General features: G+C 38.7%; 2 protein-coding genes and 1 long non-coding RNA gene across 3 annotated transcripts in view; 1 reads left to right on the top strand and 2 right to left on the bottom strand.

Moving 5' to 3' along the window:
* Nucleotides 1-22087, top strand: part of LELP1 (late cornified envelope like proline rich 1) — a 207743-nt gene that overhangs the window by 26074 nt on the left and 159582 nt on the right. The window lies entirely within an intron of this gene.
* Nucleotides 1418-13303, bottom strand: LOC309628807 (uncharacterized protein). Its single transcript, XM_082392233.1, has one exon. The coding sequence runs from the start codon at nt 11837-11839 to the stop codon at nt 11624-11626; it is 216 nt and encodes a 71-aa protein (XP_082248359.1). The 5' UTR covers nt 11840-13303; the 3' UTR covers nt 1418-11623.
* LOC309628830 lies at nt 16742-21383 on the bottom strand. Its single transcript, XR_014244732.1, has 2 exons — nt 18066-21383; nt 16742-17328 (listed from the first exon to the last, which is right to left on the bottom strand). It is a non-coding gene; the product is annotated as an uncharacterized lncRNA (long non-coding RNA).

The raw sequence follows: 22087 nt of genomic DNA, 5'->3' as shown, positions 1-22087 counted from the left end.
CCTCAACATAAGAAAGGCCATATATGAAAAACCCACAGCCAACATCGTCCTCAATGGTGAAAAACTGAAACCATTTCCACTAAGATCAGGAGCAAGACAAGGTTGCCCACTCTCACCACTATTATTCAACATAGTTTTGGAAGTTTTAGCCACAGCAATCAGAGAAGAAAAAGAAATAAAAGGAATCCAAATAGGAAAAGAAGAAATAAAGCTGTCACTGTTTGCAGATGACATGATACTATACATATAGAATTTTAAAGATGCTACCAGAAAACTACTAGAGCTAATCAATGAATTTGGTAAAGTAGGAGGATACAAAATTAATTCACAGAAATCTCTGGTATTCCTATACACTAATGATGAAAAATCTAAAAGTGAAATTAAGAACACACTCCCGTTTACCATTGCAACAAAAAGAATAAAATATGTAGAAATAAACCTACCTAAGGAGACAAAAGACCTGTATGCAGAAAATTATAAGACACTGATGAAAAAAACTAAAGATGATACAAATACATGGAGAGATATGCCATGTTCTTGGATTGGAAGAATCAACATTGTGAAAATGACACTACTACCCCAAGCAATCTACAGATTCAATGCAATCCTTATCAAACTACCACTAGCATTTTTCAAAGAACTAGCACAAAAAGTTTCACAATTTGTATGGAAACACAAAAGACCCTGTATAGCCAAAGCAATATTGAGAACGAAAAATGGAGCTGAAGGAGTCAGGCTCCCTGACTTCAGAATATACTACAAAGCTACAGTAATCAAGACAGTATGATACTGGCACAAAAACAGAAATATACATAAATGGAACAGGATAGAAAGCCCAGAGATAGACCCATGCACACATGGTAACCTTATCTTTGATAAAGGAGGCAAGAATATACAGTGGAGAAAAGACAACCTCTTCAATAAGTGGTGCTGGGAAAACTGGATAGCTATATGTAAAAGTATGAAATTAGAACACTCCCTAACACCATACACAAAAATAAACTCAAAATGGATTAAAGACATAAATGTAAGGGCAGACACTATCAAACTCTTAGAGGAAAACATAGGCAGAACACTCTATGACATAAATCACAGCAAGATCCTTTTTGACCCACCTCCTAGAGAAATGGAAATAAAAACAAAAATGAACAAGTGGGATCTAATGAAACTTAAAAGCTTTTGCACAGCAAAGGAAACCATAAATAAGACCAAAAGACAACCCTCAGAATGGGGGAAATATTTGCAAATGAAGCAACTGACAAAGGATTAATCTCCAAAATTTACAAGCAGCTCATGCACCTCAATATCAAAAAGAACAAACAACCCAATCCAAAAATGGGCAGAAGACCTAAATAGCCATTTCTCCAAAGAAGATACACAGACTGCCAACAAACACATGAAAGAATGCTCAACATCATTATTCATTAGAGAAATGCAAATCAAAACTACAATTAGATATCATCTCACAGAATGGCCATCATCAAAAAATCTATAAACAATAAATGCTGGAGAGGGTGTGGAGAAAAGGGAACCCTCTTGCACTCTTGGTGGGAATGTAAATTGATACAGCCACTATGGTGAACAGTATGGAGAGTCCTTAAGAAGCCAAAAATAGAACTACCGTACGACCCAACAATCCCACAACTGGGAATATACCCTGAGAAAACCATAATTCAAAAAGGGCCATGTACCAAAATGTCCATTGCTGCTCTATTTCCAATAGCCAGGACATGGAAGCAACCTAAGTGTCCACCAACAGATGAATGGATAAAGAAGATGTGGCACATATATACAAAGGAATATTACTTAGCCATAAAAAGAAATGAAATTTAGTTTTTTGTAGTGAGGTGCATGGATCTAGAGTCTGTCAGACTCTGTCTAGAGTCTGTCTGAAGTAAGTCAGAAAGACAAAAACAAATACTGTATGCTAACACATATATATGGACTCTAAGGGGAAAAAAAAGTCATGAAGTACCTAGGGGCAAGACGGGAATAAAGACACAGACCTACTAGACAATAGGCCTGAGGTTATGGGGAGGGGAAAGGGTAAGATGTGACAAAGTGAGAGAGTGGCATGGACATATATACACTACTAAACGTAAAATAGATAGCTAGTGGGAAGCAGCCGCATAGCACAGGGAGATCAGCTCGGTGCTTTGTGACCACCTACAGGGGTGGGATACGGAGGGTGGGAAGGAGGGAGATGCAAGATGGAAGAGATATGGGGACATATGTATAGGTATAACTGATTCACTTTGTTATAAAGCAGTAACTAACACACCATTGTAAAGCAATTATACTCCAATGAAGGTGTTAAAAAATAAAAAAATAAAAAATAAATAAAAGCAATTTGTCAAAAAAAAATTTTATGACATTAATTTCCAAAATGTTTTACTCAAATGACACTCCCACCAATAGTATGTGATAGTGCCTAGTTCACTTTCTTTTTAATAAATTTTCACTGTGGGTCTATCCATCGCATATTTCACTTATAGTTAGCAAGCAAGCTTCAGTCTGTCCTTGATAACTGTTTCACTTCCTATCACATTATGGAAAAATCTGGTACAAGCACTTTAAAACTGTCAGCAGCTCATATACAGCCTTTAAGTCTCTGTTAGGAAGCAGGTATGACAAGAGTATTGGCCGCATACAAAGATTTCTGGTTATTTTGACTAAGAAAATCTGCACTTCGACACTTCTTCAAGAATCAGAATGTACAGAATAATATTCTTGGGTGGTGAGTATAAGATTGTGTTTAGGAAAAACCCTCCCAACCCTTTCTTAGTTATATCTAAAACATTTGAACTTCCTCTAAAATGAACTGGATGTATGTCTCCGTATATAGATATTCACCCACACAGTAATGGCATGTTTCTGTAAACACACACAAAGAGATGCCCTTGTAGATGGTATCTGGCTCATTACTAACCTTACAAAAAAATTTTTTTAATCTTTGACATGCACTCTCTTAGATTCATTTGGCTTAAATTAGATTGTTCCATATATGAAGATGCTTATCAGTAATCTGGAGTCTATTTTGTTGGCCAAAGTAGTCTACATTTTAAAAACCTCAAGATAATATCTTGCTGCCAATTTTTCTAAGGAAGAATATTGCAAGGAGTAACTGCTTACAATCAGATAACCCAAGGAACCATTGCTCTGCTATTATCATGGCTAGACAGTTGAAAGAATAGTGTCCGCCTTGAAAACTTCCCAGTCTAAAATGATGTCTGCTGTGCTTTGCAGAGTGAGCTACTCTGGGCTCAGTTAAGCACTTGATAATACATAGTTCAGGAGCGTGATGGAAACCCAGGCTTTGCCTACAGGTACCCTAGACACACCTCCAAGCAGGTGCTGGCAACCCTTCTTCTAATTGTAAATAGAAACCCAATTTCAGATGGGAATTGACATATATACACTAATATGTATAAAACAGACACTGACCTTCAAGAAGGCAGAGGAGTAAGACGTGGAGATCACCTTCCTCCCCACAAATACATCAGAAATACATGTACATCTGGAACAACTCCTACGGAACACCTACTGAATGCTGGCAGAAGACTTCAGACTTCTGAAAAGGCAAGAAACTCCCCCATGTACCTGGGTAAGACAAAAGGAAAGAGAAAAAAAAAAAGAGGCAAAAGACTAGAGACAGGACCTGCACCCCTGGGAGGGAGCTGTAAAGGAGGAAAAAAGTTTCCACACAGTAGGAAGCCCCTTCACTGGTGGAGATGGGGGCTTGCAGGGCGGGCAGGGGAAGCTTCGGAGCCACGGAGGAAAGCACAGCAACAGAGGTGCGGAGGGCAAAGCTGAGAGAATCCTGCACAGAGGATCAGTGCTGACCGGCACTCACCAGCCTGAGTGGCTGGGAGTGGAGCCTTCGGCTTCGGTGGTCAGATCCCAGGGAGAGGACTGGGGTTGGCTGTGTGAACACAGCCTGAAGGTGGCTAGTGCACCACAGCTAGCCAGGAGGGAGTCCGGGAAAAAGTCTGGACCTGCCCAAGAGTCAAGAGAACATTGTTTCAGGGTGCACAAGGAGAGGGGATTCAGAGCACCACCTAAACAAGCTCCAGAGAAAAGCACGAGCCGTGGCTCGCATCGCAGACCCCAGAGATGGGCATGAAACGCTAAGGTTGCTGCTACAGCCACCAAGAAGCCTGTGTGCAAACACAGGTCACTATCCACATCTCCCCTCCCAAGAGCCTGTGCAGCCCGCCACTTCCAGGGTCCCGTGATCCAGGGATGAATTCGCCGGGAGAACACACGGTGTGCCTTAGGCTGTTGCGACATCACGCCGGCCTCTGCTGCCACAGCCTGGCTCCGCATTCTGTACCCCTCCCTGACCCCAGCCTGAGTGAGCCAGAGCGCCCTAATCAGCTGCAAATTTAACCCCGTCCTGTCTGAGTGAAAAACAGACACCTTCAGGCGACTTACATGCATAGGCAGGGAAAATCCCAAGTGAAACCCCAGGAGCCGTGCGAACAAAGATGAGAAAGTGAAATTTCTCTGAGCAGCCTCAGGAAGGGAGGACTAAATATCAACCATCAACTTGATGTACACTGCATCTCTGGAATACTGGAATAGACAACGAATCATCCAAAAATTGAGGCACTGGACTTTGGGAGCAACTATAGACTTGGGGTTTCCTTCCTGAATCTAATCTATTTCTGGTTTTATGTTTATCCCAGTTTAGTATTTACACTTTATTATCCTTGGTAGGTTTATTTATTAATTAGGTTGCTCTCTTCCTTTTTCTTCTTTTTTTCATGTATAGATACATTTTTTTTTCCTTTTTCTCTTTTTGTGACTGTGGATTTGTATGCTTCTTTTTGTGATTTTGTCTGTGTAGGTTTGCTTTTACCATTTGTCCTAAGGTTCTCTCTGTTCTTTTATTGGGTTTGTTTTGTTTTTTGGTTTTTTTAGTATAATTTTTAGTGCTTGTTATCACGGGTGAATTTGTGCTTTGGTTTGGTTGTGCTCTTCTTTCTTTCTATTTTTTTTATTACAACTTTTTAGTTTTTTCTATTTTTAATAAATTTTTATTTTATTTTATTTTATTTTATTTCCTTCCCTTTTTTTCTCCCTTTTCTTCTGAGTTGTGCAGCTGACAGGGTGTTGGCGCTCTAACCAGGTGTCAGGCCTGTGTCTCAGAGGTGGAAGAGCAGAGTTCCAGACATTAGTCCACCAGATACTCCCAGCTCCATGTAATATCAAACAGGGAAAGCTCTCTCAGAGAACTCCACCTCAACGATAAGACCCAGCTTGACTCAAAGACCAGCAAGCTCCATGCTGGACATTCTATGCCAAACAACTAGCAACACAGGAACACAACACAACCTCTTAGCAGAGAGGCTGCCTAAAATCATACTAAGATGACAGATACCACAAAAAACACCACTGGATGCAGACTTGTGACTAGAAACACAAGATCCAGCCTCATCCACCAAAACAAAGGCACCAGTCCCCTCCAACAGGAAGCTTACACAACACACTGAACCAACCTTAGTCACTGAGGGCAGACACCAAAAACAATGGGAACCACGAAACTGCAGCCTGTGAAAAGGAGAACCCAAACACAGTAAGTAAAGAAAAATGAGAAAACAGAGAGAAACACAGCAGATGAAGGAGGAAGGTAAAAACCCACCAGACCAAACAAATGAAGAGGAAATAGGCAGTCTACCTGAAAAAGACTTCAGAGTAACGATAGTAAAGATGATCCAAAACCTTGTAGATAGAATGGAGAAAATACAAGAAAAGTTTAACAAGGACCTAGAAGGACTAAAGAGCAAACAAACAATGATGAACAACAAAATAAATGAAATTTAAAATTCTCTAGAAGGAATCAAAAGCAGAATAACTGAGACAGTAGAACGGATAAGTGACCTGGAAGATAAAATAGTGGAAATGACCACCACAGAGCAGAATAAAGAAAAAAGAATAAAAAGAATTGAGGACAATCTCAGAGACGTCTGGGACAAAATTAAACGCATCAATATTTGAATTATAGGGGGAGGAGAAAAAGAAGAGAAAAACAAAGGGACTGAGAAAATATCTGAAGAGGTTAGAGTTGAAAACTTCCCTAATATGGGAAAGGAAATAATCAATCAAGTCCAGGAAGTGCAGAGAGTCCCATACAGGATAAATCCAAGGAGAAACATGCCAAGCACATATTTATCAAACTATCAAAAATTAAAAACAAAGAAAAATATATGAAAATAAGCAAGGGAAAAACAACAAATAATATACAAGGGAATCCCCATAAGGTTAACAGCTTTCTTTCAGCAGAAACTCTGCAAGCCAAAAGGAGTGGCAGGAAATACTTAAAGTAATGAAAGGGAAAAACCTACAGCCAAGATTACTCTACCCAGCAAGGATCTCATTCCGATTTGATGGAGAAATTAAAACTTTACAGACAAGCAAAAGCTAAAAGAATTCAGCAGCACCAAACCAGCTTTACAACAAATGCTAAAGAAACTTCTCCAGGTAGGAAACACAAGAGAAGGGAAAGACACACAATAACAAACCCAAAACAATTAAGAAATTTAATAGAAATATACATAACTACCTTAAATGTAAATGGATTCAAAGCTCCAGCAAAAAGACATAGGCTGGCTGAATGGATACCAGAACAAGACACATATATATGTTGTCTACAAGAGACCCACTTCAGACCTAGGGGCACATACAGACCAAAAGTGACAGGATAGAAAAAGATATTCCCTGTAAATGGAAATCAAAAGAAAGCTGGGGTAACAATTCTCATATCAGAAAAAATAGACATTAAAATAAAAACTATTACAAGAGACAAAGAAGGACACTACATAATGATCAAGGGATCAATTCAAGAACAAGATATAACAATTGTAAATATTTAAGCACCTGACATAGTAGCATCTCAATACATGAGGCCAATGCTAACAGCCATAAAAGGGGAAATCAACAGTAACACAATCATAGTAGGGGGCTTTAATACACCACTTTCACCAATGGACAGAATATCCAAAATGAAAATAAATAAAGAAACACAACCTCTAAATGATACATTGAAAATGATGAACTAAATTGATATTGATAGGAGATTCCATCCAAAAACAACAAAATACACGTTCTTCTCAAGTGCTCATGCAACATTCTCCAGGGTAGATCATAACTTGGGTCACAAATCAAGCCTTGGTAAATTTAAGAAAACTGAAAGCCTATCAAGTATCTTTTCTGACCACAATGTCATGAGACTAGATATCTATTACAGGAAAAAATCTGTAAAAAATACAAACACATGGAGGTTAAACAATACACTACTAAAAACCCAAGAGATTACTGAAAAAATCAAAGAGGGAATCAAAAAATACCTAGAAACAAATGGCAATGAAAACACGATGACCCAAAACCTTTGGGACGCAGCAAAAGCAGTTCTAAGAAGGAATTTATAGCAATAAAATCCTACCGCAGAAAACAAGAAATATCTCAAATAAACAATCTAACCTTACACATAAACCAAGCAGAGAAAGAAGAACAACAACAAGAAAAAACACACCAAAGTTAACAGAAGGAAAGAAATCATAGAAATCAGATCATAAATAAATGAAAGAGAGATGAAGGAAACAATAGCAAAGATCAATAAAACTAAAAGCTGATTCTTTGAGAAGATAAACAAAATTGATAAACCATTAGCCAGACTCATCTGGAAAAAAAAGGGAGAAGACTCAAATAATTAGAATTAGAAATGAAAAAGGAGAAGTAACAACTGACACTGAAGATATACAAAGGATCATGAAAGATTAGTACAAGCAACTCTATGCTAATAAAAAGGACAACCTAGAAGAAATGAACAAATTCTTAGAAAAGCATAACTTTCCGAGACTGAACCAGGAAGAAATAGAGAATATAAACAGACCAATCACAAGCACTGAAATTGAAACTGTGATAAAAAAACTTCAACAATCAAAAGCCCAGAACCAGATGGCTTAACAGGCAAATTCTATTAAATATTTAGAGAACAGTTAACACCTATCCTTCTCAAACTCGTCCAAATATAGTAGAGGAAGGAACACTCCCAAACTCATTCTATGGGACCACCATCATCCTGATGTCAAAACCAAACAAAGATGTCACAAAGAAAGAAAACTACAGGTCAATTTCACTGATGAACATACATGCAAATATCCTCAACAAAATACTAGCAAAGAGAATCCAACAGCACATTGAAAGGATCATACACCACGATCAACTGGGGTTTATCCCAAGAATGCAAGGATTATTCATTATATGCAAATCAATCAGTGTGATAAAAAAGTTAAAGGAGAAAAACCATATGATCATCTCAATAGATGCAGAAAAAGTTTTGACAAAATTCACCACCCATTATGCCAAAAACCGTCTAGAAAATAGATATAGGGGTAACTTACCTCAACATAATAAAGGGCATATATGACAAACTCACAGCCAACATCGTTCTCAATGTTGAAAAACTGAAACCATTTGCTTTAAGATAAGGAACAAGACAAGGTTGTCCACTCTCACCACTATTGTTCAACGTAGTTTCGGAAGTTTTAGCCACAGCAATTGGAGAAGAAAAAGAAATAAAAGGAATCCAAATGGGAAAAAAAGAAGTAAAGCTGTCACTGTTTGCAGATGACAAGACACTATACCTAGAGAATCCTAAAGACGCTACCAGAAAACTACTAGAGCTACTCAGGGTATTTGGTAAAGTAGCAAGACATAAATTATTTCACAGAAGTCTCTTGTATTCTTATACACTAATGATGAAAAATCTGAAAGAAAAATTAAGGAAACACTCCCATTTACAACTGCAAAAAAAAGAATAGAATACCTAGGAATAAACCTACATATGGAGAAAAAAGACTTGTATACAGAAAACTATAAGACACTGTTTAAAGAAATTAATGATGATACAAACAGATGGAGAGATATACCATGTTATTGGATTGGAAGAATCAACATTGTGAAAATCACTATATTACCCAAAGCAATCTACGGATTCAATGCAACACTGATCTAAGTACCAATGTCACTTTTCACAGAACTAGAAGAAAAAATTTCACAATTTCTGTGGAAACAAAAAAGACCCCAAATAGCAAAAGCAAACTTCAGAAAGAAAAACAGAGCTGAAGGAATCAGGCTCCTGGACTTCAGACTATACTACAAAGCTACAGTAATCAAGACAGTATGGTACTGGAACAAAAAGAGAAATATACAACAATGGAACAGGACAGAAAGCCCAGAGATAAACCCACATACATATGGTCACCTTATTTTTGATAAAGGAAGCAAGAATATACAATGGAGAAAAGACAGCCTCTTCAATAAGTGGTGCTGGGAAAACTGGACAGCTACATGTAAAAGAGTGAACTTACAACACTCCCTAACACCATAAACAAAAATAAACTCAAAATGGATTAAAGACCTCCATGTAAGGCCAGACATTATCAAACTCTTAGAGGAAAACAATGACAGTACACTCTATGAAAAAAATCACAGCAAGATCCTTTTTGACCCACCTCCTGGGGAAACGAAAATAAAAACAAAAATAAACAAATGGGACCAAATGAAACTTAAAAGCTTTTGCACAAAAAACAAACCATAAACAAGACGAAAAGACAACCCTCAGAATGGGAGAAATATTTGTAAATGAAGCAACTGACATAGGATTAATCTCCAAAATTTACAAGGAGCACATGCAGCTCATTATCAAAAAAACAAACAAACCAATCCAAAAATGGGCAGAAGACTTAAATAGAAATTTCTCAAAAAAAAAGATATACAGATTGAAATCAAACACATATAAGGCTGCTCAACATCACTAATCATTAGAGAAATACAAATCAAAACTACAATGAGGTATCACTTCACACTGGTCAGTATGGCCATCATCAAAAATCTACAAATAATAAATGCTGAAGAGGGTGTGGAGAAAAGGGAACTCTGTTGCACTCTTGGTGGGAATGTAAATTGATACAGCCACTATGGAGAACAGTGTACAGGTTCCTTAAATACTAAAAATAGAGCTACCATATGACCCAGCAATCCCACTACTCGGCATATACCCTGACAAAACCATAATTCAAAAATAGTCATGTACCACAATCTTCATTGCAGCTCTATTTACAATAGCCAGGACATGGAAGCAACCTAAGTGTCTATCGACAGATGAATGGATAAAGAAAACGTGGTGCATATATACAATGGAATATTATTCAGTCATAAAAGGAAAAGATATTGAGTTTTTTGTAATTAGGTGGATGGACCTGTGGTCTGTCATACAGAGTGAAGGAAGTCAGAAAGAGAAAAACAAATATCGTATGATAATATACATATGGAATGTAAAAAAAAATTGTGAAGAACCTAGGGGAAGGACAGGATTAAAGACACAGGCATAGTGAATGGACCTGAGGACACAGGAAGGGAGAAGGGTAAGCTGGGACGAAGTGAGAGAGTGTCATGGACATATATACTCTACCAAATGTAAAATCAATAGCTAGTGGTAAGCATCCACATAGCACAAGGAGATCAGCTCGGTGCTTTGTGACCACATAGAGGTATGGGATAGGAAGGGAGATGCAAAAGGGAGCAGATATAGGGATATATGTATATGTATGGCTGATTCACTTTGTTATACAGCAGAAGTTAGCACACCATAGTAGAACAATTATATTCCAATAAAGACGTTTTTTAAAAATACAGTTAAATTGGAAAAGAAAATGAACACAGAATATGAAAGGGTAATAGAGTTTAAGAATCTCCCTGTTTTCTGTACTAGGTATGTCTGAGCCACTTTCCTGCTGGAGCAAACATGGCGGTGGTGGTGATGGTGGTGATGGTGGTGATGGTGATGATGAAGCAGACAGTGATGATGGGCCACCTCACAAAATGCTAATTATGTGTCCATCATTGTGCTAACTGAATTACACAGATTCATTTAATTTCTAAGCATAAGAAAGTGGGCACTCTAAATGTGATTTTCCCTACATTTTAATAAGGGATTCAAATCCTGAGGAGTTAAATAATTTGTTCCTCAAATCAATCAAGCAATAAGTAAAAAAAAAATAATAATAACCTGGATTTGAAATTATACAGAAATAATCATCGATAGGACTCAAAATTCAGATGAAACTTTTTGTGAGAGCCTGAAACGTGGGGTCAAAGAAGGATAGAAATCAACCAAAATTATGATATGGTATAGCAAAAAGCAGGTTGTAAAAGGAAGAAAATATTTTTACCATCAAACAAAAGAATTGTATTTTATTCAAGACGTGGAGGATAAGGAACAAATGCTCAGCTGGTAGGAACCCCTGTCCAGGTGACAGACAGACACAGAAGACATCAACAGATTCCTCAGAGGGTGACCAGGAGGAGAGCTGCAGCTCTTCCTTCTGAGGCTCTCTGATGCTTTCTCGGGTACGTCTCAGAGGGAAGCGGTAAAACGCAGCCTCAGGTAGGAAACCTCTGACGGACAGGAATCACCGCACGCATACTGCAGGCTAAAGGGTGGAGAAGCTTCTTCTGTATCCATGATAGGCTTTGAAGAGAAGATGAAGGTAGAGCTGTGGAACTCGGTGAGCCAATTGTCCTTATCCTTTCCTGATCCATATAAACGCTGAAGCTGTTACTTGTTCTTGGGTGGGCACTTCTGCTGGCATTGTTGGGGAGGTGGTACAGGAGGGCATTTCTGCTGGCACTGCTGAGGTGGGCATGGCTCAGGGCACTTTATACGTGGGCAAGGTTCTGGACACTTGGGAGGTGAGCAAGGATCAGGGCACTTAGGTGGGCACACTGGAGGTGGCTGGCAAGGCTGCTTGCACTGCTGCTGTTCAGAAGACATTTTTCTGGAGTCTTAATATCTGAAAGAAAGTATATGACCGTGTTCACAAGAAGGAATTCTTACAGAGAGGAGCGGAAAAGCTTGTGTAATAACAACAGACACTCTCTCGGCAATCTCTAAGCATGGGCTCTAATATCTTTAATACCTTTTAATGAATTTCTGACTTCTCTCTCGCTCTTTAGCAAATCGATACATCACCCCAGAGAAAAACTTTTCTTTTCTCACACAACTTTTCCAAAGAAAATATCTTTATTTGAAAGAAACAAGCAGGTGTTTTTACTTTTATTTCTTTTTTTTTTTTTTTTATGAAAACAACATCTTCAAAAAAGGCCAACACAAGTTCTAAAATCCTGGGCAAGCTCACAAGCAATTGCTTTCATCATCTTCTCTCATGAGGTACCAACAGAATGACATATACAGAGCAAAGGACAATCGGGAAGAATGTAAGGACCTCACACCTTCTAAGATAAATGCCTCTAACATCACAGCAGAGGGACACCACAAAGGCATAGGAAAGGGGAAATACTTTATTCTTTATCTTTCATGCCAAAATTTCCTATTAATTTCTTCTTCAATACAAGAATTCAAACAAGGTATCAGAAATCTAATAAATACAATATAGCTTTGTGCCCAAATTGCAAGTTCCCATCCAATAAGTAGCATTAAACCCATGATGGTAACTTTGGACCCATCAAATTTGCTGTCTCCAGGATAAATGCTACATTCAGAAGCTGAAGAACAAATTTAAACTAAAGAATCCTACTCACCACGTTCTCCAAATTCAGTTAGGACTACAGTAGCAGGAGGATGGCTGTGATGCAGCAGAGGACCTATTCATTGGGGCTTGCTGTCCCACCTAGGAGGAAGGGGAGCTGCCAAAACTGGCCTGGTCCAATCATTTCCCAAACAAAATGCAAATCCATCTATAACTGGCTTGGCAAGGACTCTGAAAACAAGAAATGTCCTGCTCCAGGATCTCCTCAATGGATTACGTTCCCATGACTCACAGAGTCCCTGCCTTAGCTCTCCGTTTCCGTGGTTTATGGCAGTGGGGGGATTTGGGAGGTTCTCTAACTTGTAATCAAAATTCCCCTTTCTTGATTGGGGAAGACGACCCTTTTCTATCTTTCACCTTCCTTGACTTCTGAAACTGCTTTCCTAGTTGCACTTGATCTGGTGACCATTTTGATGCCCATACTGGTTTCAAAAGGGTCTGGCTACGTAGTGACACCTTTCTCTTTACCTCAAGTTTTTCTTACAATGCATTTCCCATTTATTCATGGCTTGCCAAGCAAAGTCTCTTCTCTTCTTCTAAAATGGACTGAGGGAAGTTAGCAGATCATCTCAGATGACTTCCCATCATGACACTTAGACACGTTCAGTAAAGTGGTGACCTCTAGGGTCCTCCTTTCACTGCTTTGCTCCCTCAAATAACGAACATCCAGCAGTCAGATTCCTATGACCTTTATAAAACTGTTTTACTTCAGGCCAAAAGGAATTCACTAAGAGCATAGCATGAGCTACCATAACTAAGAGGAGCTGGCAGCTCAGACTCTAGATTTTCAACAGAAATCAAGCATTTTGCTCATACCGCCCCAATGTGATATACCACCTGCTCCTGCCTAATTTCTCCCAACAAACCTCTTTGGATTGCTTCACCTTTAAGAAAGCCCAGAGGATTGTTCAAATTTTCTGGCTTCCTGTCCCTTTGAAATTATTGGGAATCCCAATATGCAATGCCAGTCAAATAACTAATTTTATATGTATTTAATATTTATGAATTATTTCAACACATGTTGTTTCACAGCAAATCTAGGGATAAATTTAAGAGGAAGTTGAACTCACTTTATTAAAAATGCAGTCACTGAAGTTCATTGCCATTCATATACAATTTTTCAATCATTAATAACAATTTTATTATAATTTTAACTTAGTTTTTACATTTTCCATTTTAGTCACAGTAGAACGTATGTCAAATAAACCTATTTCCTGCTCTAGTTTCTTCATACAATTTCTTACTGTGCTGGAAGGAAGTTTTGATGGTTAATTTATGGGTCAGCTTCAGTGGCACAGGGTCCATGGTTATCTGGTCAAACATTATTCTGGGTGCTCCTGTACAGATTCTTTTGGATGAGAGTATGTTTTAAATCAGTGACCTGAGTAAAGGTGGCTGCCCTCTATAAGGTGGGAAGTCCTCATCCAATCCACTGATGGCCTGAATAGAACAAAGCTGACCTTCACCCAGGTAAAAGATAATTCCCCTGTCAGATCGACTTCCAGCAGCGTTTCAGCTCTGCAGATTTTGAGTTTGCCAAACTTTGTAATATCTCTCTCTCTCTCTCTCTCTCTCTCTCTCTCTCCCTCTGTCCCTCTCTCTCTCTCTCTCTCTCCCTCTGTCCCTCTCGTTCTGTAACATATTTCTATATGTATATATGTACATATATGCTGTAATATATAATTTAAATATTTCATCTGCCGTATCATGTACATGGTTAACTATGGCCAACTAAATTAAAAATGTTCAAAGTTATTATAAAGTGAAGTTAAATTAAAAATTATTAATGTTATGTAATACATGTGGTGTGGAATTATGACAAATATAATGAGGTTTTAGCGAATAACTGAAGTTCGGGAAACAGTGTCCTAGCATGTTCTCCAAAGATTTCCTTTCTGCCTTTTCAGAGATTTAGCTGTCAACAGTTCTTCTACAGTTCCTCTCTTCTATCCTGGGTCTGAACACTACTCTTTTCTATGCTGTCCCCTTGGGCGCTGAAGCTTCTCGTGATGGGCCATGGCTGGTGAAGAGCCATGTCTCGCTTAGGAATAAAGTTGTAACTCTCACTTAATGTTACTGTAGAATGTGGGAACACATGTTTAATGGAATCAGGATATCCTACCTCACCTGAGGAGAACACTTCCCTAGACTGCCCTCGTGGGCTTAAAATTCCTTTATCAGGAAATAAAGCTGTTGTATTCCATAAGTAAATATCAGATTTCAATTGTGTGAAACCAAAAATAGATATAAGATACCATTGAAAACCCACAGCATCACATATAAGTGATTGAGAGTGGGGTTGGGAGGGGAGAGAAGATCAGAGCACTAAGGTCTGAAATCTAGATGAAATATGGACTTAGGGCTCATCTGATATACTTGCTTTCTTCTGCTCTTTCCAAACATGCTTTATGGCTTTGCAGACAGTAATAGAAAAAAATTTTTCACTGTTTATTCTCTGTCTTCTTCTTCAACTCTCCGGAAACCTCCACCGGCCATATTACCTTCGCTGCCCAATATATACACCTTAACTGTTCAATTTACTACTTTGAAATGTTGCCCATGCGTTTAGTAATAGTCCGCGATGAAGAGTGGCCCCTGCTTGCCGCAACTAGAGAAAGCCCTCGCACAGAAACGAAGACCCAACAGAGCCAAAAATTAATTAATTAATTAATTAATTTTTTTAAAAAACACTTCTAATCTCATCTCTTACTCTTTAGGGCTTACAAGTGTTGCGTTTCCTAATTCAACAAGGTTTTGAATATCTGGGCTGTATTTTTTCCTTTTCATTTTTTTAAATTTCCGACCTGCCAACTAGAAAGTTTTTCCTGAACATATGTCTATTGACATACCCTGCTCAAGTCAACAAGTGACCAACATTTAGTCTGCCTCTCAGGATACCATGGACAACCATTACTGCAAACATTTTGCCATTGAATAAAATGTATCACCACATTTATGGCTTCCAATATCAGATTCCTTGCCAAATACCTCCAGACTCTTAAGCCAATGCCCTAATTTTAAGATTTCTACAGGAGCATCACACCTCACAGAACTAAATTCTCTGTCAGGCCAAATAACACTAACTAAAGTAGAGACAGCTCCCAAATATCAGTGTTGATTTCTCACTCATGTAATACTCTGATGAGCTTTGGGCAGTAATCTGGGGATCTTTTTCTTCTGCAGTTCTGGCATCTTGGACTCCTTTACTTCTAGGACCACAAGAAGAGATATGCTTAAAGAACACATCCCTATTCACGGCTTACTGGACCACTAAGCTAAGCACTTAGAAAACAAGCTGCATAGCAACAGTCATTTTGTAAATCTAGATAAACATTGGAATCCCCAGTGGACCTCAAAGGTGGGGTCAAATCAATCAAGAAAGTAACTTCAGAGGCGAAAAAATGTAATAAGACCCTGAGGTTGTTGAGTTTCACAGTAAGAAGAGCATGTTGTGCAAATGGAGAGCAGGCAGCGCATTGCCTGGTAAGGACACTTTAAACTTCCCATTATTTGTACTACCCATGTTTTCAGAACTACTATAATTTTATGCACAATATCCCAATATTTCCCAAAGCATTTAATGTGTCATATCAGATTATAAATACAGTTCAGTTGGAAAAGAAAAGGAACACAGAATATGAAAGTGTAATATAGTTTAAGAATCTCTTTCTGTGCTGTACTAGGTATGTCTGAGCCTCTTTCCTACCGGAGTAAACATGGTGGTGGTGGTGATGGTGGTGACGGTGATGATGACAGAGGCAATGATGATCGGCCACCTCTCAAATGCCAATTATGTGCCCGGCATTGTGGCAACTGAATTACACACATTCATGTAAATTTTATGCCTAAGCAAGTAGGCACTGTAAATGTGGTTTTCCCCACATTTTAGTAGAGGGATTGAACTTCTGAGGAGTTAAACAGTTTGTTCCTCAAATCAATCAAGCAATAATTAAGAAAATAACCTGGATTTGAAATTATATACAAACAATCATCGATATAACTCTAAATTCAGATAACACTGACTGTGAGAGCCTGAAAATTGAGATCGAAGAAGGATAGAAATCAACCAAAATTATGAAATAATATTGCTAAAAGCAGATTTTAAAAGAATGAAAATACTTTTACCATCACAAGAAGAAATGTATTTTATTCAGGAAATGGAGGATAAGTAACAATTGCTCATCTGGTAGAAACCGCTGCCCAGGTGACAGACAGACACAGAAGACAGCGAGAGAATCCTCAGAGGGCCCCCAGGAGGAGAGCTGCTGCTTTTCCTCCTGAGGCTCTGTGGTGCTTTCTCAGGTACCTCCAGAGGGAAGCGGCATAGCAGACTCAGATAGGAAACCTCTGACCGTCAGGAATCACCACACGCATACTGCAGGCTGAAGGGTGGAAAGCTTCTTCTGTATCCATGATAGGCTTTGAAGACAAGATGAAGGTGGAGCTGTGGAACTAGGTGAGCCGATTGCCCTTATCCTTTCCAGATGCAGATAAAAGCTGAAGCTGTTACTTTTCCTTGGGTGGGCACTTCTGCTGGCATTGCTGGATAGGTGTCCCAGGAGGGCATTTCTGCTGGCACGGATGAGGTGGGCAAGGGTCTGAATCCTTCTTAGGTGAGCAAGGATCAGGGCACTTAGTTACGCACACTGGAGGTGTCTTGCACTTCTGCTTGCACTGCTGCTCTTGAGAAGACATCTTTCTGCAGTCTTAATATCTGAAAGAAAGTATATGACCGTGTTCACAATAAAGAATCCCTACATAGAGAAGAGCAAAAGCTTGTGTAACACAAACGGACAGTATCTCTCCAATCTCTAAGCATGTGTTTTAATCTCTTTAATACCTTTTAATGAATTTCTGACACCTCTCTCGTTCTTTAGCAAATCTATTCATCAGCCCAGAGGAAACTTTCTTTTCTCATACAACTTTTCCAAGGAAAATATCTTTGTTTTGAAGAAACAAGCAATGGTTTCAGTTTTATTTCTCTTTCTTTTTTTTTTTTAGGAAAACAACATATTTTTAAAAGGCTATCAAAAGTTCTAAAATTCTGGGCAAGTTCACAAGCAATTCCTATCACCATTTTCTCTCATGAGGACCCGACAGGATGACTTTGTACAGAGCAAAGGGCAATCAGGATGAATGTAAGAGCCTCACACCTTCTAAGATAAATGTCCCTGAAATCACAGCGGAGGTCCTAGAAAAAGGTAAACCCTTTGCTCTGTATCCCTTCATGTCAAAATTTCCTATTAATTTCTTTTTCAATAGAGGAATTCAAACTAGGTATCAGAAATCTAGTAAATACAATATAACATTGTGCCCATATTCCAAGTTCCCATCCACTAAGTAGCATTATACCCATGATCATAACTTTGGACCCATCAAATTTGCTGTCTCCAGCATAAACTCAACATTCGGGGGCCCGAGAACTAATTTGAACTGAAGAATCAGACTCACCAGGTTCTCCAAAGTCAATCGGAACTCGAGTAGCAGGTGGATAGCTGTCGTGTAGCAGAGGACCTTTTTATTGGGGCTTGCTGCCCCACCCAAGGGGAAGCGGAGCTGTCCAAACTAGCCTCGTGCAGTCATTTCCCAACCCAAATGCAAATCTATCCATAACTGGCTTGGCAGGGACTCTGAAAACAGGAAATGTCCCGCGCCAGGATCTCCTCACTAGATTATGTTCTCATGACTCACAGAGTCCCTGCCTTAGCTCTCCGTTTCAGTGGTTTATGGCAGTGGGAGAAGTTCAGGGGTTCTCTAACTTGTAGGCAAGTGTTCCCTTTCTTGATTGGGGAAGATGACCCTTTTCTATCTTTCACCTTCTTTGACTTCTAAAACTGCCTGCCTAGTTGCACTTGATCTGGTGGCCATGTTGTTGTACATACTGGTTTGAAAATGGCCTGGCTACCTGGTGACACCTTTCCCTTTACCTCAAGTCCTTCTTACAATACATTTCGCCTTGATCCACGGCTTGCTAAGTGAAATCTCTTCTCCTCTTCTAAAATGGACTGAGAGATGTTTGCAGATGATCTCAGACGACTTCCCATCATGATACTTAGATACGTTTAGTAAAGTGGTGACCTCTAGGGCCCTCCCTCCTTTCACTGCTTTGTTCCTTCAGATTAAGAGCATCCAACAGTCAGATTCCTATGAACTTTATAAATCTCTTTCACTTCCGGCCACAAGGAATTCACTAGGAGCGTAGCATCACCTACCATAATTCCAATCAGCTGGCAGATCAGAACCTAGACTTACAATAGAAACCAAGCCTTTTACTCATACCTCCCAAACGTGACATCCCACCTGCTCTTACCTAATTTCCCCCAAAGGACCTCTTTGGATTCTTCAACTTTTGAAGAAAGCTCAGACGAGTGTTTAAATTTTCTGGCTTCCTGCCTCTTTGAAATCTTTGGAAAACCCTATCTAATAGGCAATGCCATTCAAATAACGAGTTTTAAATCTATTTATTATTTATGAATTATTTAAGCACATTGATTCACATCAAATCTAGGGGTAAATTCAAGAGATAGTTGAAATCACTTTATTAATAATTCGGTCGTTGATGTTAATTGCCATTCATACACTACTTCTTAATCGTTAATAATAATTTTACTATAATTTTAACCTATCTGTAGATTCTTCCATATTGATCACAGTGGAATATACGTGAAATTAACCTATTTCCTGCTCTACTTTCTTTATACAGTTTGTCCGTGTGCTGGAAGGGATTTTTGATATTTTTTATGGGTCAGCTTGACTGGAACAGGCTGCTCAAATATTTGGTCAATCTTTTTTCGGGCTTTTTCTCTAAGGATGCTTTTGGATGAGAGTAATATTTAAATCAGTGCCCTGAGTAAAGGAGTTTGCCCTCTGTAAGTGGGTAGGCCTCATATAGTCTGTTGAATAGAACAAAAGCCTGACCCCTCCCCCATCCAGGTAAGAGACAATTCCCCTGCCTGATGGCCTTCCAGCTAGGCTTGGCCCTGCATATTTTGGACTTTCCAGCCTTCCTAATCTCTCTCTCTATATTTGTCTCTTTCTCTGTCTCTTCTCTCTCTCTCTCTCTTGCTGTGTGTGTGTGTCTCTCTCTCTCTATTCATATATATATGCATATATACATACATATATGTAAATTGAATATTTCTTCTGCCATTTCATGCACTTGATTCCCTATGGCCAATTAAATTAGAAATTCAAAAAGTTAGTTTAAAGTGAATTTAAAGTAAAAATTATCAATATTACATGATACTTGTGATGTGTAATTATAACAAATATAATGAGCCTTTAGGGAATAACTGAAGTTCAAGAAACAATGCCCTAGTATGTTCTCCAACCCTGGCAAAAGATTTCATTTCTGCCTTTTCAGTCCAGGACCTGAACTATCCTCTGTCCCCTTGGGCACTGAAACTTTTCTTTATGGGTCATGGCTGGTGAGCGGCCCTGTCTCATTTAGGAAAAGTTTTCAACACTGGCTTTATGTTACTGTAGAACGTGGTAACACATTTTTAATAGAATCAGGATGTCCCATATCACCTGACCCCAACACTCCCCTAGACTGCTGTCATATGCTTAAAATTCCTTTATCAGGAAAATAAATACTTTTTATTCCAACAATCAATATCAGATTTAAATTGTGTGAAACCAGAAAGAAATGGAAGATACCATTTAAGACTCAAACCATCACGTATAAGTGACTGAGAGTAGGTTTGGGGAGGGGAGAGAGGATCAGAGCACTAAAGGTCTGAAATCTAGGTGAATTACAAACTTAGGGCTGATCTCTTTTCTTTCTTCTACTCTTTCCAGATGTGTTTTAGGTCTTTAAAAGACAGTAATTTTAAAAATGTATTTTCATGCTCATTTTCTGTCTTCTCCTTCAACCCTCCAGTCCCCTCAACCTGCCATATTACCCTTTGCTCCCCAACATGTACTCCTAACTGTCCAATTTTGTACATTTTCATGTCAATGCATTTAGTGATTAGTACTTTCATATTTTTAAAAATTCAACGTTGTGAAAATCACTATACTACCCAAAGCAATCTACAGATCCAATGCAACACTGATCTAACTACCAATGCCACTTTTCACAGAACTAGAACAAAAAATTTCACAATTTCTATGGAAACAAAAAAGACCCCAAATAGCAAAAGCAAACTTGAGAAAGAAAAATGGAACTGAAGGAATCAGGCTCCTGGACTTCAGACTATACTACAAAGCTACAGTAATCAAGACAGTATGGTACTGGAACAAAAAGAGAAATATAGATCAATGGAACAGGACAGAAAGCCCAGAGATAAACCCACATACATATGGTCACCTTATTTTTGATAAAGGAGGCAAGGATATACAAGGGAGAAAAGACAGCCTCTTCAATAAGTGGTGCTGGGAAAACTGGACAGCTACATGTAAAAGAGTGAAATTACAACACTCCCTAACACCATAAACAAAAATAAACTCAAAATGGATTAAAGACCTCCATGTAAGGCCAGACACTATCAGACTCTTAGAGGAAAACACTGGCAGTACACTCTATGTAAAGAATCACAGCAAGATCCTTTCTGACCCACCTCCTGGGGAAACGGAAATAAAAACAAAAATAAACAAATGGGACCAAATGAAACTTAAAAGCTTTTGCACAACAAACAACCCATAAACAAGACAAAAAGACAACCCTCAGAATGGGAGGAAATATTTGTAAACTAAGCAGCTGACAGCAGATTAGTCTACAAAATTTACAAGCAGCACATGCAGCTCATTATCAAGAAAACAAACAAACCAATCCAAAAATGGGCCGAAGACTTAAATAGACATTTCTCAAAAAAAAGATATACAGATTGAAATCAAACACATAAAAGCCTGCTCAACATCACTAATCATTAGAGAAATGCAAATCAAAACTATAATGAGGTATCACTTCACACTGGTCAGTATGGCCATCATCAAAAATCTACAAATAACAAATGCTGAAGAGGGTGTGGAGAAAAGGGTGCTCTGTTGCACTCTTGGTGGGAATGTAAATTGATACAGCCACTATGGAGAACAGTGTGCAGGTTCCTTAAATACTAAAAATAGAGCTACCATATGGGCCAGCAATCCCACTACTCGGCATATACCCTGACAAAACCATAATTCAAAAATAGTCATGTACCACAATCTTCATCGCAGCTCTATTTACAATAGCCAGGACATGGAAGCAACCTAAGTGTCTATCAACAGATGAATGGATAAAGAAAATGTGGTGCATATATACAATGGAATATTACTCAGTCATAAAAGGAAAAGATATTGAGTTTTTTGTAATTAGGTGGATGGACCTGAGGTCTGTCATACAGAGTGAAGGAAGTCAGAAAGAGAAAAACAAATATCGTATGATAATATATATATGGAATGTAAAAAAAAAATTGTGAAGAACCTAGGGGAAGGACAGGATTAAAGACACAGGCATAGTGAATGGACTTGAGGACAAGGGAAGGGAGAAG

Source organism: Balaenoptera borealis (genome assembly GCF_965194805.1).
Source record: "Balaenoptera borealis genome assembly, chromosome: 1".
Taxonomy (NCBI): domain Eukaryota; kingdom Metazoa; phylum Chordata; class Mammalia; order Artiodactyla; family Balaenopteridae; genus Balaenoptera; species Balaenoptera borealis.
Note: the sequence above shows the minus strand (reverse complement) of the source record. Positions and strands in the feature narration are given on the sequence as shown.

What these genes read in the sequence shown, in the direction of transcription:
- LOC309628807 (XM_082392233.1), bottom strand. Translation starts at nt 11,839, where the DNA reads ATGTCTTCTGAACAGCAGCAGTGCAAGCAGCCTTGCCAGCCACCTCCA.